General features: G+C 39.0%; 1 protein-coding gene across 4 annotated transcripts in view; it reads right to left on the reverse strand.

Annotated features, from left to right (window-relative positions):
- NCOA3 (nuclear receptor coactivator 3) overlaps nt 1-15,077 on the reverse strand; it is a 221,839-nt gene that overhangs the window by 101,500 nt on the left and 105,262 nt on the right. For 2 of the 4 annotated variants that reach the window (XM_063297100.1, XM_063297101.1), the window contains exons 18-24: nt 12,039-12,210; nt 10,913-11,212; nt 7,540-7,644; nt 6,683-6,911; nt 5,395-5,569; nt 4,438-4,579; nt 596-3,988 (exon numbers count right to left, since the gene is read on the reverse strand). In XM_063297100.1, coding sequence (XP_063153170.1) covers nt 3,977-3,988; nt 4,438-4,579; nt 5,395-5,569; nt 6,683-6,911; nt 7,540-7,644; nt 10,913-11,212; nt 12,039-12,210 — 1,135 coding nt within the window. In that variant the 3' untranslated portion in view covers nt 596-3,976. Of the gene's footprint in view, nt 1-595; nt 3,989-4,437; nt 4,580-5,394; nt 5,570-6,682; nt 6,912-7,539; nt 7,645-10,912; nt 11,213-12,038; nt 12,211-15,077 lie in introns of those variants that run through there. The other 2 variants (XR_010067532.1, XM_063297102.1) reach the window with 2 other exon arrangements.

The following is a 15,077-nucleotide window of genomic DNA, read 5'->3' on the forward strand; positions in this document are numbered from 1 at the left end:
ACTTATAGTATCCATTCCATTTATACCCATTATTTACTAAACCTGTGACATACGGAAAAGATGACAATTTACACTGGGGTTCATCCCTTGCAGCTTGCAGTCATGCGTAAGTTTAAATCCTTTTAACTCTGGTTTTTCAAACAGCTGCATAGAGAAAGGGAGCTTCAATTTGAGTATGAAGTTAGAGGCTACATTTAACCAATGTTTGTTTTAAGTGACAACCACAGAATTTGGTCTGTGCTGGCTGTTTTATATATGCAAATCACATTAGTTGTTGATTATGGAACAATTGTAAGTGCAATGGAATCAATGGAAGTTATATATGGAACCATTCTGTTGAAACTTGCACCTAGTATCAGGTGTACAGGCAATTATGCAACTAAATATTATCAATTAATTATGTTCAGGTTTTTTTTTAAAGAAAAAGGTTCTCTTATGCATTACACCCTACTCTATATGATGCCTAATTTTGGAAGGTTAACTTGTCACTTTGCCAAGACAGAATCAAATCTCAGGAGTAAAAATGTATATTTTTTACAATTTAAGAGTTAATCATCCAACCAACGTCCAGTTTCAAATAGAAACCTTTATTTACATTATTATTATTATTAACATTCAAACAAAACAAAACCATAAAAACAAGACCATATGCCAGGCCCCCTTTGTTTCAAATGCCAGTGCCCACAGGAGGCCTTTGTGTGATGTAAAGATCAATATACAAGTCATTTTAAGTGTAAACTCCTGTTAGAATTAATTTTAAATACTGTATGCCTTTCTCCTGAGATAATAAGAAATATTGCTCTCATCTGAAGGGTTTCATCATTACTGCCACATGAGTCTGCTACTAGATTCTCTATGCTAATTTGTGCAACATTCAAATGGTTTCATCTGAAGGTTTTACTTAAGTAAAAGCACAAAGAATAAGAAAAAAGTTTATGTATCTTGCCACAAAGTATCTAAAACTGTTCACCAAGCACGAAGAGTAGAGAAGCAGAAAAAAAATGTATGCACCCCAACAAACATGTTGGATGGGATGGGAATGGACTTGCTTATTACAGAGACAATTTAAAAAGACACCAATACCACCTAATCTTGTCACAATAAGCCATCCAAATGTTGTACAATCAGCACTACAGCTGCTGAAGGTGATGATACACTGAATGCTTTTTAACCTGTACTTTTAATTCCAAGTATGATACTTGGAATTAACAGTGTTTAGAACAGCGTTTCTCAACCCTGGCAGCTTTAAGATGGGTGGACAAGATGAAGCTCACCCATCTTAAAGCTGCCAAGATTGAGAAACACTGGTTTAGAATGTTCTTCTTAGTAGAAATGCAGTTTTTGAAATGTGTGATTGTTTTTCTATTTAATAAAGTTAGAACTGAAATGGTTGGAATCAATAAAAAAGTAGCAACTGGGAAAAGAACCAGTGGACAGCAGGTACTACCAGATTTTAGAAATACACATAGAATTCACCCAGAATTCAAAAAGGGCAACAGAAAGCTTGTCACACGGGAGATCAATCTTCACCAAAGCAACTAAACTCACAGCTGTTACCAAAATCCTCAACCCTTATAAAAGTTGGAATTTTACCAGCTCTTCAATTAAGATGAAAGCTTAATGTTTTGAGCAAAACAGGCTGTTCCAATTTCATAGGAAGAGTTCTCGTATTACTCGGAATGCGTTGCAGGAGGTCAGAACACCCCCCTTCAGACCTGAAACTAGTTTGGGATTCATAATCTTTTGCACACATCTGCCTTTTAGCTTTTCACCCTGCAGTTGCACTGGAGGAATTAGAAAGTGGCTTCTGAAAAGCTGATATTTTTTTTATTGTAATAAGAAGATCCACAACACGACATGCCTCAATTCAGAGGCACCTTGAATGCCCAGAAGTTTTGATATGAGTACATGCAAGATACTTCCTCTATTATTTAATATTGGGGTTTTAATATGTGATGAGATGTGGAGTTTCAGCTGAATTACACTTTAAATAATTACTCAAAGCTGTTCACAATTTAAACTTTAAATATAAATCTAACTTACAGATTAAATGATATTTCATAAAAAGTAAAAGGGTCAGGAAGCTTCTGGTCATTTGCAGGGAAAATACACACATCAGAAGACACATAATTCTGGATCAAAATTCAACTTTTTGAAGGACGACCTTAAGAAACTGAAACACAATAACTGGGTGGATTACACAGAGAAGGTCATATTTCAGAGTGTGCTCAGAATGCAGCAGCTTTGGAGTAGGGGGAGCAAAATAATTCTATCCCTTAGGATAAAATTGCAAAACTAATGCAAAAATTAAACAAGTTTTCCAATACAAAACAAATAATCAAAATCACCAGTTTACATATTCAGGAAGAACTAATTTGAAAATGTAATAGGAATAATGAAACTACACACTACACTGCTTCAGACATTTTAATCTGCCTTTTGAAATAGCTGATTCTGTGTTTTTTTTTTCTTCTGGAGAAAAAGGCAATATAGACCTTAATTTATATGGCATAAAATTGAAAGAAAAAATTATGGCATTTCTAGCCTTAAATTGTAGATAATGATATGAAGCATACTGCTTAAAAATAAATTGGTTGCTCATATTGCAATTAGGTGTGATATTGATTGCCACCCATAAAAGGTTCTGAGTAGTTACATAATAGATTTGGCCTCCTGATGACAGAAGACATTTAACCCACACAAAACATGTTCTGAGTAACACTGAGCTTCATTAAAAGTTAGCCAAATGGCCTGGAGTGGAGGCTCTTTTGTTGAAAAAGCAGATTATATTAAAAATTCAACAAACTGTTAACAGCTAAAATGAGCCTTTTTGTCAACAAATTGCTCTCTATAAAAAAAAGTAACAAAGTGCACACTTGAAGTGTAGAGAAAAATTTAAGACCACTAAAATATGACCAAAATATCTTAAAAAGCCAGTACATAATTTTCTAAAGAAATTGTCAGAAACCAATAGACAACAAGGGCTACAGTTACCCAGCTCCAAAACCATTTAAATAATAATAAAAAAACCCTATTTGGACGACTCTAACTAAATTGAGTTTACAGAAATTATCTTTGTTAAATAGTTAGCTTCACAAACTCTGCAAAAATGAGTTAGTGACCTACAAAAGTCATATATTTATCATACAACATCTCAAGATATTTACAAAACATATTCACAAACAGTTTTGTTTCAAACTCCAATGTCTTGTTTTGAGTTTTATGAAGTTCAAGAAATGTGATTATTGCTTCAATTACCATGATTAGAAACACAGTAGGTAACAGCAATTTAGAATGGTCTTGAAAAGGGGAGAGTTTCCATCCAGTCATTCTTAACCATATTGCATTTCCCTATACCATTTTATAAAGTGCACAAACCTGCACATCAGGATGGAAATCTTTGCCATAATTATACATACCTCCCTATAACCTTTTGGCATCAAGAGCATGATTTGGAGTCTGACAGCATATGAGCTGCAACATGCACATCAGAATTCCAACATGTGGAAGCAACCTTAACAGCAGCATGAAGGTTGAGAGCTTTGTTTCATGTTTACATCAAGGCCAAGAAGTACATTCTGTCAGAGGCTCTTACTCTGCAATTCAAGATTATTACCAAGATTTCTCCAGGCACTTTGGTCTGCCTGTGGTTATGGGCTTTGACTAACTAGTTAGCAGAACTAGTACACGAACTGTCTGCCCATTACATTTACTCAAATGTTGTTGTCATGTTCCTATAGGTAGAGTGCCAAAATATTTGACCTTTGTTTTTAACATTATACAGTGATATTTTGATTCTATCCATCACATCCAAACTTCATAACTTATAAAGTCACTTAGGATATCTTCATGGAAAAGGAAGTGGTTTTTCCATAAGGCTAGTACACGTTTGACATGACACTCATGTGCACTTTCCTGTAATACAGTTCATCAACATCTATGGCATCAGCCTGGCAGGAGATTATGGCAGGAGATGTCAGCAGTATTTCTGCAGCAAAGAACAACAGAAAAATATAAGAGAAACGAACACTAGAATACAGTGAAATTAATACTGCATTTCTGGGGATCAAGCATATAAACATAAATGAAACTGGCAATCAGTGCTTTAAACACCACAGAATGAATTTTGGTGGAGAGATATCAGTTACTTCTGAACTCCTATATTCTCAAGAACAGGACCCCAGAGTTATGACTCTGGAACGGTAATAGGCATTTATTTTCCCATAACGATTTCTTGCATAAAGTTAATGACAATCTATTGGAGCAATACAGAATTTAAAAAACTGTGAGAAAAAAGAAAAAATGCAAGAAAAAGACCAAGCATAGCAGTAAATCTAGTTTCTGAATCAAGAACTGAAAATATTGAGGATATCTTTTTTAAAATACTTTAAGGAGCTGATCATGGCTGGTAATCTGCGCAAATGAAAGGCCACTTACCTGATCAGGACCCATGGCCATTCCTGACATAGGCATAGTATTGATACTCATTTGGCCCATGTGACCTCCACTGTTGTTCATATGCATCATGTTGTAAGTTGCAGGGTTCCCTGGGTGGCTGAACTGTTGCTGTGGAAAAGAACTACAGGACACAAGAATACAAAAAAAAAAAAAGATAAATTGTTGAATATCACTGCAATTTCACAAGACATAGTAGGAGATAATAGCAATACCATCAAAACCAGAGTGTGGGAGTGAAAATAGCAGACATCATTCAATGTGAGCAAGTATAATGTGATGCACATTGGTTTCAAAAATCCTATCTATTCATACTAACTAATGGGATCCAAGCTAGCAGTGACAGATGAGAATAATGGTAAACAGTTGAGTGAAGGTTTTGAAACAGCATCCATCCACTATAAAAACGTCCAACAGCATGTTAGGGATAATAAGAAATGGTCCAGAAACTAAGAGATGCCAAAATCATAAAGCCCCTATATCAACCTGTGGTGTGACCACATCCGGAATATTGTGTGTGCTTCCGGTTGCCACATCTCAAAAAGGATGTAATGGGGCTACAGAAGGTTTAGAAGAGGAGAACTAAGATGATCAAGGGGCTGGAGCAGCTCGCCTAAGAGGAAAGGTTGCAACACTTGAGGCCTTTTAGTCTAGAAAGGAAACAAATGAGAGGGGATATTATTGAGGTGTACTAAATCATGCATGGTGTGGATAAAATGGCAAGAAGTTATTTTCCCTTCCCCAAAACACTAGAACCAGAGGACAGCAAAAGAAAGGCTTGTTCCTGTCATGTTCATTGTTACCGAAAACACGCAATTGTGCTGTCACAGTCACTCTGCAAATCCGTTGTATGCTGCCCAGAGTCACCTTGTGTGAGATGGGCAGCCATATAAATGTGAACAAGAAATGAATGAATGAATGCTGGGATTTTTCTCTCACCTGCTCCTGGAAATATTTCCTGAAGGCCATCCCTTCATCTCTGGAGTCGAGTACATTGGTGAAGCCTGAGGATGTGGCATTATTGAATTTTGTGAGGGTCCAACTCTTTGAGCCATCATGGCATGAGGAGGACTCGATACCCTGCTAAAGGCAGGATCAGGTTGCTGGCTCATTCCTTGAAAAGCACATGAGGTAACAGTTTGGTCATTATTTTTAACTCAATATACTTTTGTTTAAGAAAGGACATGCCCTTCTTCAACTGCTGTAGTTCAATCAACCCTGAACTCTGGTAATAATTAGTTCAGTACATAGATCACAACATGGACCCTAGAAAGGATTTTCTATATTTGTCATGAGTTCTGCTCATTTTTAACAGATCCCTGATTATACAAGACTAGCTATTGACACTACAGAACTGCTCTCCTACTGCTACGTTTATTTTTCTTTTGGTCATTGTGCTGTTGCTAAATGAGGGCTGTACCTAATCCAATAAAGCAAAAACTTACAATAATATGCAATTTGAATGTTTTCTCCTTTGCTTCTGATAAATTTACAGAAAATGATTTTCAAGCATGCAGAATTTCTCTTCATCTGATTTAGTCAAATATTCCCTAAATAAAATACCTAGTGGTATACTAGAAGAAAAAAATTATTTTGAAGAGGCCATGGTACTCAAGAGAACTGCATCTTTAGTTTTATGTCAGTGTTAAAATGTCTCTCTTTCCTCTAATGGGTTCTAATATTAACCGAAGTTATTTTCTTCAACTTCACTTGTTGCCAACATGGATATATTCACCTAACATAATATGTGGTTGCTAGGAGTCAAAAACAACTTGATGAATATAATCAATCAATAAATGATCAGATTTTCTAATTAATTCTAACTCATTCTAACTATGAGAAATTAAAATTGTTGGAGCTAAGGAGAAATAATTTGAATGAAGGAAACCAAAACAACAAATTTAAAATACCTGTTTGCTATTGAACCATTTCACTAGCAGAAGAGAAACATTTTAGAACAATTAAGAAGTGAGGAGTAACTGAAATCAGAGCCCTACAATCAACATAACTGCAAAGTGAATCAAATGTAAAGATAAATGCAGTCTGCTCTTAAGCTTCTCTCTGACGATTCTATTGTAGAACATTTGACAGCAGAGCATTACCAATCTTCTCTCTGCTTATATTTGTTTATATTAAGCTTTTCCCCTTAAGAACACAGGTACTTCATTTAGGCCAACATTTAGGTCCAGAAGAAAGAAGAAGAAAGCTGAATCTGTGAAACAAGTACCATAATTTGCAGAGTATGGAAATTGTTGGGGTGGGACAGGAGCCATCAGAGAGCCTGTAATAGCACCATCGATGCTTCCCGAGGCGGTCACATTTGGGGGAGGACTGAAGGCTGGAGGTTGTTGCTGTTGCTGCTGCATCATCAAGGCCATTCTTTGCTGTCTGATATGGTGACTTATCAACTCCCTGTTGCGTTGAGCCACCATCTGAGCATTAAGGAAGCCTTGCTGCTAACACAAGAGGACAGGGAATAAGATATTAACTACAAAAATTCTTAAATTTGTTGTTGTAATAATTATTTAATAAACTAAAACTCTGATGGAAGCTGTACATCAGTTCTTCAGTAAAAACAGGCCCCATGATCTAGTATATAGAAATTCCAAACTCATTGTCTGCCTGCTCTATTTATGTAGCCAAAATCACACAATCCATGCAGAAGAGGGCAGTATTAGCAGGTTAGCCCAACCCCTGGACAGAATATTCTGAAATAATAGGTGAGCATCTGGAAAATCCAGGGCTGTAGGCTTGACTGATAAATTCAAAAACCATCTTGGAAGAATGCAGTAGCATGCCACTTCTGTATTATTAAAAAAAAAACTGGACATGCCTATGAGATCACCAGGATTCTAGGTTAACTTGAAAAATACTTAACTTTTTATTCAAAGATTCAAGAGCTGATACAGTGAAAGTACCAATGTCCAAATACAGAATATAAGAATGTGGTTAGATGGAGAGGAATAGAAATGTAAGTAAAGCAGGAAGCAGAAGGCTTCCTGTACAGTCTTATTTCTAACACTGCTATATAACACAATTACTATAAGAAACATGTTGACTAAGATAATGGCCTTAATGACTCACTTGTGATCCCATCTGGGGAGGTAGAACAGGTCTCATCACTGATGTACCACCAGGATTGGTATTCTCCATTTTCATATCAAGCGCTTGACGAGTCTGATTCAAAAACTTGAGAAATATGAAGCAATATATTGTAACAGAACTACATGAAGATGCATCATATAGATTTCTATAAAACAGAGAATGATGAGGAAACATCATTCTCTGATTGCCTTCAACTTGCTGGTGCCATTCTCCCCCACAGGGATGTAGGACCTATTTGAATGGCCTGCCCAGGTGCCCGATGGACTCTATGGATTTCCAGACAGAGTTTGGGGTTTTCCTCAAGAATCTAGTTGGTGGTTCAGCTGAGGCCTTGGCCGCTATCTGGAAAGGATGGGTGGCTAGGGTCTTGGGCTGCACTGCCCCTATGCAGCTTCTCTCTTTGTACCAATCCTGGAGTGCCTTTTGGTTACTGAGTAGCTCCAGGAGATGACCCACCAGAAGAGATTCCAGGAACACCATTGGAGAAAGACTGGGAGCAAATCCGATCCAATATAGATATGTAGAAGGAATATGGAAGGGCCTTGAAGGACAGAAAAAAGAGCTGCTACCAAGGCAACAGTCAGATAAGGGGGGCTTGAGCCTGAATCAAATTATTTGAGAAAACATCTCAGAAAAGCCCCTTACTAGTTCATGCCAAGATAAAGTAAGGGAGGGGGGAGCACATGCAGGCTTGAAAGATTCTGTTATTATAGCTGTTACAATAAAAGTAGTCCAAACCTATATGGCATTGGTTTCTCAGTCTGGTCTACCTTTTTGGGTGGAAAGGATAACAGCCCATGTTAGGAATTACTCTGTGGCAATAAGGTCAGTGAAATGTCAATATTTCTCCACCCTTATCACATGCACTGATAATTCTCCAGCAGCCCTATTTAGGGTGACCTGGTCTCTGTTACGTAGGTTGGGCCCAAGACCATCTGCAGGACCACTGTGAGGAATATTCTGACTATTGGTGAATAAAGTCACCCAGATCCATGATTCCATCCCTTCCTGGACTGGATGCCCCTCAAGCTCTTTGTCACCTCACAACTTAACTATTGTAAAGCAATCTATGGAGCTGTCCTTACACAGGCAGTGACAGGCTTGCTTCGGTATGCCCATGTGACACCCCTGCTTCACTAGGTGTACTGGTTGCCAGTGTGCTTACGGTATGACTCAAGGGTTTAGTTATCACCTAAACCCTATATGGCACAGGGCCAAGTTATTTGAGGGACTGCCTATCTCCCATGGTTTCTGCCTGGCCGGTACGAGCCAACAGAATAGGCAAACTCTGGAACCCTCTGAACAGTGTCATCTATCGGGACCCCAGAAGCATGCCTTATTTATTTATTTATTTTATTTCTTTGCCGCCCATCTCATACATGACTCTGGGCGGCTTACAAAGGACAAGAATGATATAAAAACATATAAATATCAATACACATATAAAAAAAATGTATAATATATAAAATTCAAGATGGCCAAAAACCTCATCCTGGCACCCTCTTGGGGCCAACCACCCGCATGAATAGCTGTCACCCCTCCCATCCCAGGCCAAGTGGCACAACCATGTTTTTAATCCCTTTCAAAAGGCTGGCAGAGTGGGGCCTGTCTTACCCCAGGGGATAGCTTGTTCCAGAGGGCGGGTGCCACAGCAGAGAAGGCCCTACTTCTGGTCCCTGCCAATCAGCAATCCCTCATGGACAGGGCCTGCAACATGCCCTCTCTGCCTGACTGGGTAGGATGGGTCAATTCAATGGGGCTGAGGCAGTTCCTCAGGTAACCTGGACCCATGCCATGTAGGTCTTTAAAGGTGATAACCAACACCTTGAATTGGACCCGGAAGCAAACAGGCACCCAGTGCAGCTCGCGCAGCAACGGGGTTATATGTGCCCTTCTAGGAGCTCCTAAGACTGCTTGCGTGGCCACATTTTGTACCAGCTGTAGCTTCCGGATACTGGAGGGACTCCTGATCCAGGAAAGGGCGTAGCTGGCGCACAACATGAAGTTGTGCAAAGGCTCCCCTGGTCACAACTGCCACCTGATCTTCAAGCAGGAATCGTGAGTCCATGAGAACCCCCAGGTTCTGCACCAGATCTGTCTGGGGCAGTGCAACCCCATCCAGAACCCAAGATAGCAAATTCCCAGATGCCTGGGAGCCCCCAACCCACAGCCATTCCGTCTTGCCAGGGTTCATCTGAATCCTGTTGTTCCCCATCCAGACTCCTACAGCCTTCAGGCCCTGAGAGAGGGTGGCCACCACCTCATTTACATCACCCGGAATGGAGATGTACAACTGAGTACCATCAGCATATTGATGATACCTCATCCTGTGGTGACGGATGATCTCACCCAGTGGTTTCATGTAGATGTTGAAGAGGAGCGGAGAGAGAACTGAACCCTGCAGCACCCCACAAAGGAGGGGCCATGGGCCGGATCTCTTGCTCCTTATCAACACCAATTGGGAGCAGCCCTGGAGGAAGGAGGTTAACCAGTGCAAAACCACACCTCCCACCCCCAACTCCCTGAGCCGCCCCAAAAGGATACCATGGTCGATGGTATCAAAAGCCACTGAAAGGTCAAGAAAAGCAAGGATGGATGCACTGCCACCATCCCGCTCTCGCCAGAGATTATCCATAAGTGCAACCAAAGCTGTTTCCATCCCATATCCAGGCCTGAAACCTGACTGAAAGGGGTCCAGATAATCTGTTTCATCCAGGATCCCCTGGAGCTGCAATGCCACCACTTTCTCAACCACCTTGCCTAAAAAGTTGCAGTGTCTGGCCTCCAGAATGAGATCCCCCCAGGATCCATATGGCTCCCACCTTGATGATGTTCTGGAAGGCCTTACAGACCTAGGTGTTTCCCCAGGCCTTCAGCTGGTTGTGTTTTGTATATGTTTTCCTGTGTTGTTTGGCCAGATTTCCCATCTTGTTCATTATTTATTGTGCACAGCTTCTTAAAATTTTGTTTTGCCCTATTGTGAGCAGCCCAGAGTTTATCTGGAGTTGGGCAGCTTTGAAACCAAATAAATAAATCAATATAATTCCAAAACAAAAACCATTGTTTTCTTCAGCCTAAATGCCAGAGAGTGTAATTTTAGAATAACATGTTTAAAAAATCATGAAAAATGCCATTTTACAGCTCATTGTTGGCAGCATTATCTGTAGGCCCACAAAGGGCGCATATGTACCTGATGGGTTGCCTAGCCCAACTGTAACTGAACAGGCCATTGGTACAATAATGAAGAATGAATTATTACTGTGGGTATTAAATGTTCGGACAGGAGAAAAAAATAGCAAATGTTACATTTTGTTAGTAAAAGGCACAGTCCTGCTTTTTCAGAACATGTTACCTGCTGTCCTTGAAGCCTCTGTTGGAGTTGCATGCGGAGCTGCTTTGGTGCATTGGTTCGGGGCCTCATGACATTTGCTCTGGGATGCATGGCTTGCACTGGAAAATTGTTCTGCTGGTTCATCTGATTCATCATTGAGTTAAAGGCTGCCTGTTGGCCCTGAATGCTGTTACTGAAACCACCCGGCATTCCTGCTCCTGGCCCATGGTAGGGCTGGCCATATATTGGAGGCTTCTGGTCGATCATTACTGTAGATTCTTGGCCATGAAATGCTTCATGTTTGGATTCTAAAGCTTGTCCCTTTAAAAGAATAGAGAACGTATTCACACTCTGCAGTAATATACTACATACAGTGTATTAATAGACACAAAGCGAACAATTTTATTTTGCATTTGAAAAATTGTGTGTGTTTATGGGTGTATGTATATAAATATACCTGGAGATGGTAATGGCTTTTGGAGAAAGGGCATAACTTGGCATCTCTTCTGGCAGTTCTATGAAAATTATTAAGTAATGTTATAACAATCTAGAAATCATGTTTCTTAGCTCCACTGACTCTTTCCATTAAAAATTATGTTAACAGTGTCTATCATCCACCTGGCAATTTTGGCAATCTGGCATCATTCACTTAGATCTGTCATTAGTAAAATGTTATAGTACCACATTTGCTAATATAGAAAAGATACATATATACTTAATTACAATAATGCAGTTGTGTAACAGAACAAATACCAAGAACAAAACAATTTTAGAAGAATTTGTCTTAATTTGTTAAATGGAGCCTTTTTCTCACTATGACTTTCCAAATTTTAATTGTGGCTCTGCAGTATCTTGTGTCTGCATCATTTGTAATCTAGTGAAATGAACTGAATCTATAACCTTCTGCTTTTAATGCATGCTTAGAACTGGAAAGAATTCTCAATGGGCGACAATAAACTGAACTTGAATTGTGCTCAGTTTGGGGACAGGGGGAGGTGTAACAGAGGTCTACAATGTAAAATTAATTCTCATACAAGAGAAGTACCTATAATGTTATAAAGAAAGAACTATACTAGGATTTTTCTCACACGCTTGAAGTATATTCAGCTAGCTGAAAAATAAGAGCTTAAGAGGACCTCTGACTTACTTGATTTACAAGATCAGGAATTCCTAAGGCTCTATCAATTTCTTCAAGGCTGGTAACATCTGTATTGCTCAACAATGTATGCAGTTGATCTAGTAGAGCTCTTTCATCACTTTGGCCATCTACATTTGGAGTAGTATATAACAGGTCATCCAAGGAATTTCTAACTAACTGCCTAGGAAAAACAAATGTTGAAAATGAGCAGGATCTTGTATATTAAAAGCAAGAACTTATCTGCCAAGATTAATTCTGAAGAGTCTCTGGGGAACATCAGAGATGAAGACAGTGAAGATACTGGTACCAGCACACAAGAATTTGTCATCCTGAATCTGAAAAAAAGGTCTCTATAGACCAACACACTGGTTCAGACATTAGCCATAATGTATTACACTGTGAATGTATGCAAGACTGGCATATCCAGTTGTCCCATTGAATCACATTCCAGATTCCGTTTTGTGCTTATGATTTAATGTTAACTTACCAGTTAAGATATTAAAAACAGGATCAGAGATGTGTGTGGGTACAATGCTCATCCCCATGATTTATGTAGCTGAGAATGTGATTTCTGAGGCAGTCCATGATGAGTATATTCCCTAAAAAAAACTAACAACATCCTTCTATGTTTCTCAGAATAACAAGTGAACTTAAAGAAGCCCACCTGCAAAGCACAATGGAACCATAATGTAGCTTTTCTCATCCAATTTTATTTTATTGTAGGCATATTGCACTTCAAAACAAAATAGTATATTCTTCTCTGCCCTATACTTCTAAACATTTTCCTTCATATTTGATGCTTTTAACTCTTGTTAGCTACCCAGCCCCACTAAGTCCTGCTATGCTGCCTCATATGGCAGGGAGGGAGTGTTCCTGGGAGGTATGAGAGAAGAAATTGGGAGTATATGCCAAGACTCCCAGCAGGTCATCCAAGGCAGAAGGTCATCCCAGCTAAAGAAAGTTGGGACCTATATTAGGCACCAGTGATACAGAAAGATGCTGAAGGCTGATGATCCCTTTAGTGAAAATGGCAAAGGCATCATTTCATACTATGTGGAATAAGGCAAAGATAAACCATTCCTGTATTTTACCAAGAAAACCACATAGATATACAAGATAAATGACTGACCACATAGTGCCAGATGATAGGCCCCTCAGGTCAGATGGCACTCAACATGCTATTGAGGAAAAGCTGAGAATCTTTCAGAGTACTAATCATGTTTATGATGTGTCTAGATAAAAGCTTTCCGGATATCTAGTTGCTGATGCTCCCATTCAGGAAAAGAAAATCCAAAGCTGCAAAGACAGAATTACAGTTGGAACATGGAAAGTAAAACGCACGAATATGGGAAAGTACAACCAGGCGAAGGATGAAATGAACCAACTACACAATTAGGCATTAGCCAATTAAAACTGGCATCTTAGGTATCAGCAATTGAAATGAACTGGAACAGGAACTGAATACTTTCCATCAGAAAATCATACTGTTTATTACCCAGGATGCAAAAAACAGAGAAGGAATGGTACTACTTTCCTATTCGGTAAGGATATAACCAAGACAGTACTTGGGTACAATCCAGTCAATGACCAAATAATATTAATTAGATTTCATAGACAATGGTGGTTCATGCTTCAACCACCGATGCAGAAGAAGAGGAAGTTGGCAAGTTTTATGGTCAAAGTCAATCTGAAATTAATAGGACACACAAGTAAAATTTGCTGCTTGTTCGCAGTAGATTGGTATGCCAAATTTGGATATACTAATATATAAATATATATACATATACATATACATACATACATACATACATACATACATACAAAAAACTAGGGAGAAAGTGTACTTGGACTGCACGGCTTAAGAAACAGAAATGAAGCAGAAGAATGACTAATCCGTTTCTGCCAATCCAATGATTTCTTCACTGCTATGACAGCTGTGAAATGACACCTATACACATGGACATGTACATCATGAGATAAGAGCACAAGAAATCAAATTGGCTATATTACTGGTACAAGGAGGTAGAAGAGCTCAGTAATAATAGCAAAGACATAGTGACGGGCTGATGTGGAAAAAGATCACAAACTACTCATGTGAGCATATTTCAAGAATAACATCAGGAATGACTTTGAAGTCCTGAACCTTATTGATAAGAGAACCAGAGGAACTATGGAATGAAATCAAAGAAGTTGTTAAGGATGAATGTGAAAACAGACTGCCAAAGATCAAGAAACAGAAGATTGCAAACTGGATTGGAAATGGTAGAAAAGGCCAAGAAGAGACGCCAAAACCAAGAAAGACGAAGATCTCAAGAAGTAACTTATCAAAGAATTTCAGAGAGAAGTTAGAAGAAACAAGAAGCAGTATAATGATATTTGTAAAGACATCAAAGATGGGAATAGACATGGAAAAACAAGGAAAGTTTTCCAAAAGATCTCCAAACTCAGGAGGTTCGAACCTCAAATTGGTATGGTAAAGGATGCCAATTGACACATAACAACTGCTTCAAAGAAGATCAAACAGAGATAGGAGCAGTATACTGAAATTCTGTATGGTAGAGATGTCTTCACAGATACCTTAGAAAATATTCCCTGTTTAAAAGAACCTCTAGTACATAATTTAAAGCAGAACTCTGGTCATAACTAGTTGGAAGGCTACAGGAATTAATAGAATATTTATTTTTATTTTTATTTTATTTATCCAATTTGTCCCCGCCCATCTCCTCCCTTCGGGGGACTCTGGGCGGTTTACAGTAATCAATTAAAACAACCATCATAAAATCCACAATATAAAATTACGATAATAAATAATATAAATAAGAGTAAAAAATAAAAAAGTCCAAGTGGCAAAAGAATCTAAAGCAGTCCAAGTGTGGGAGGAGTGGTCTATAGAAGCCATCCCCATGTAGAACTATTCCCCTCTCTGCCCCAAGCGAGGCAGCAGAGCCAGGTCTTCAGACTCCTCTGAAAGGCCAGGAGCGATGGGGCCAATCTCACCTCCGGGGGCAGCGGGTTCCATAGGGCAGGCACCACTGCAGAGAAGACCTG

This window comes from Candoia aspera, chromosome 3, assembly GCF_035149785.1.
Source record: "Candoia aspera isolate rCanAsp1 chromosome 3, rCanAsp1.hap2, whole genome shotgun sequence".
Lineage (NCBI taxonomy): Eukaryota > Metazoa > Chordata > Lepidosauria > Squamata > Boidae > Candoia > Candoia aspera.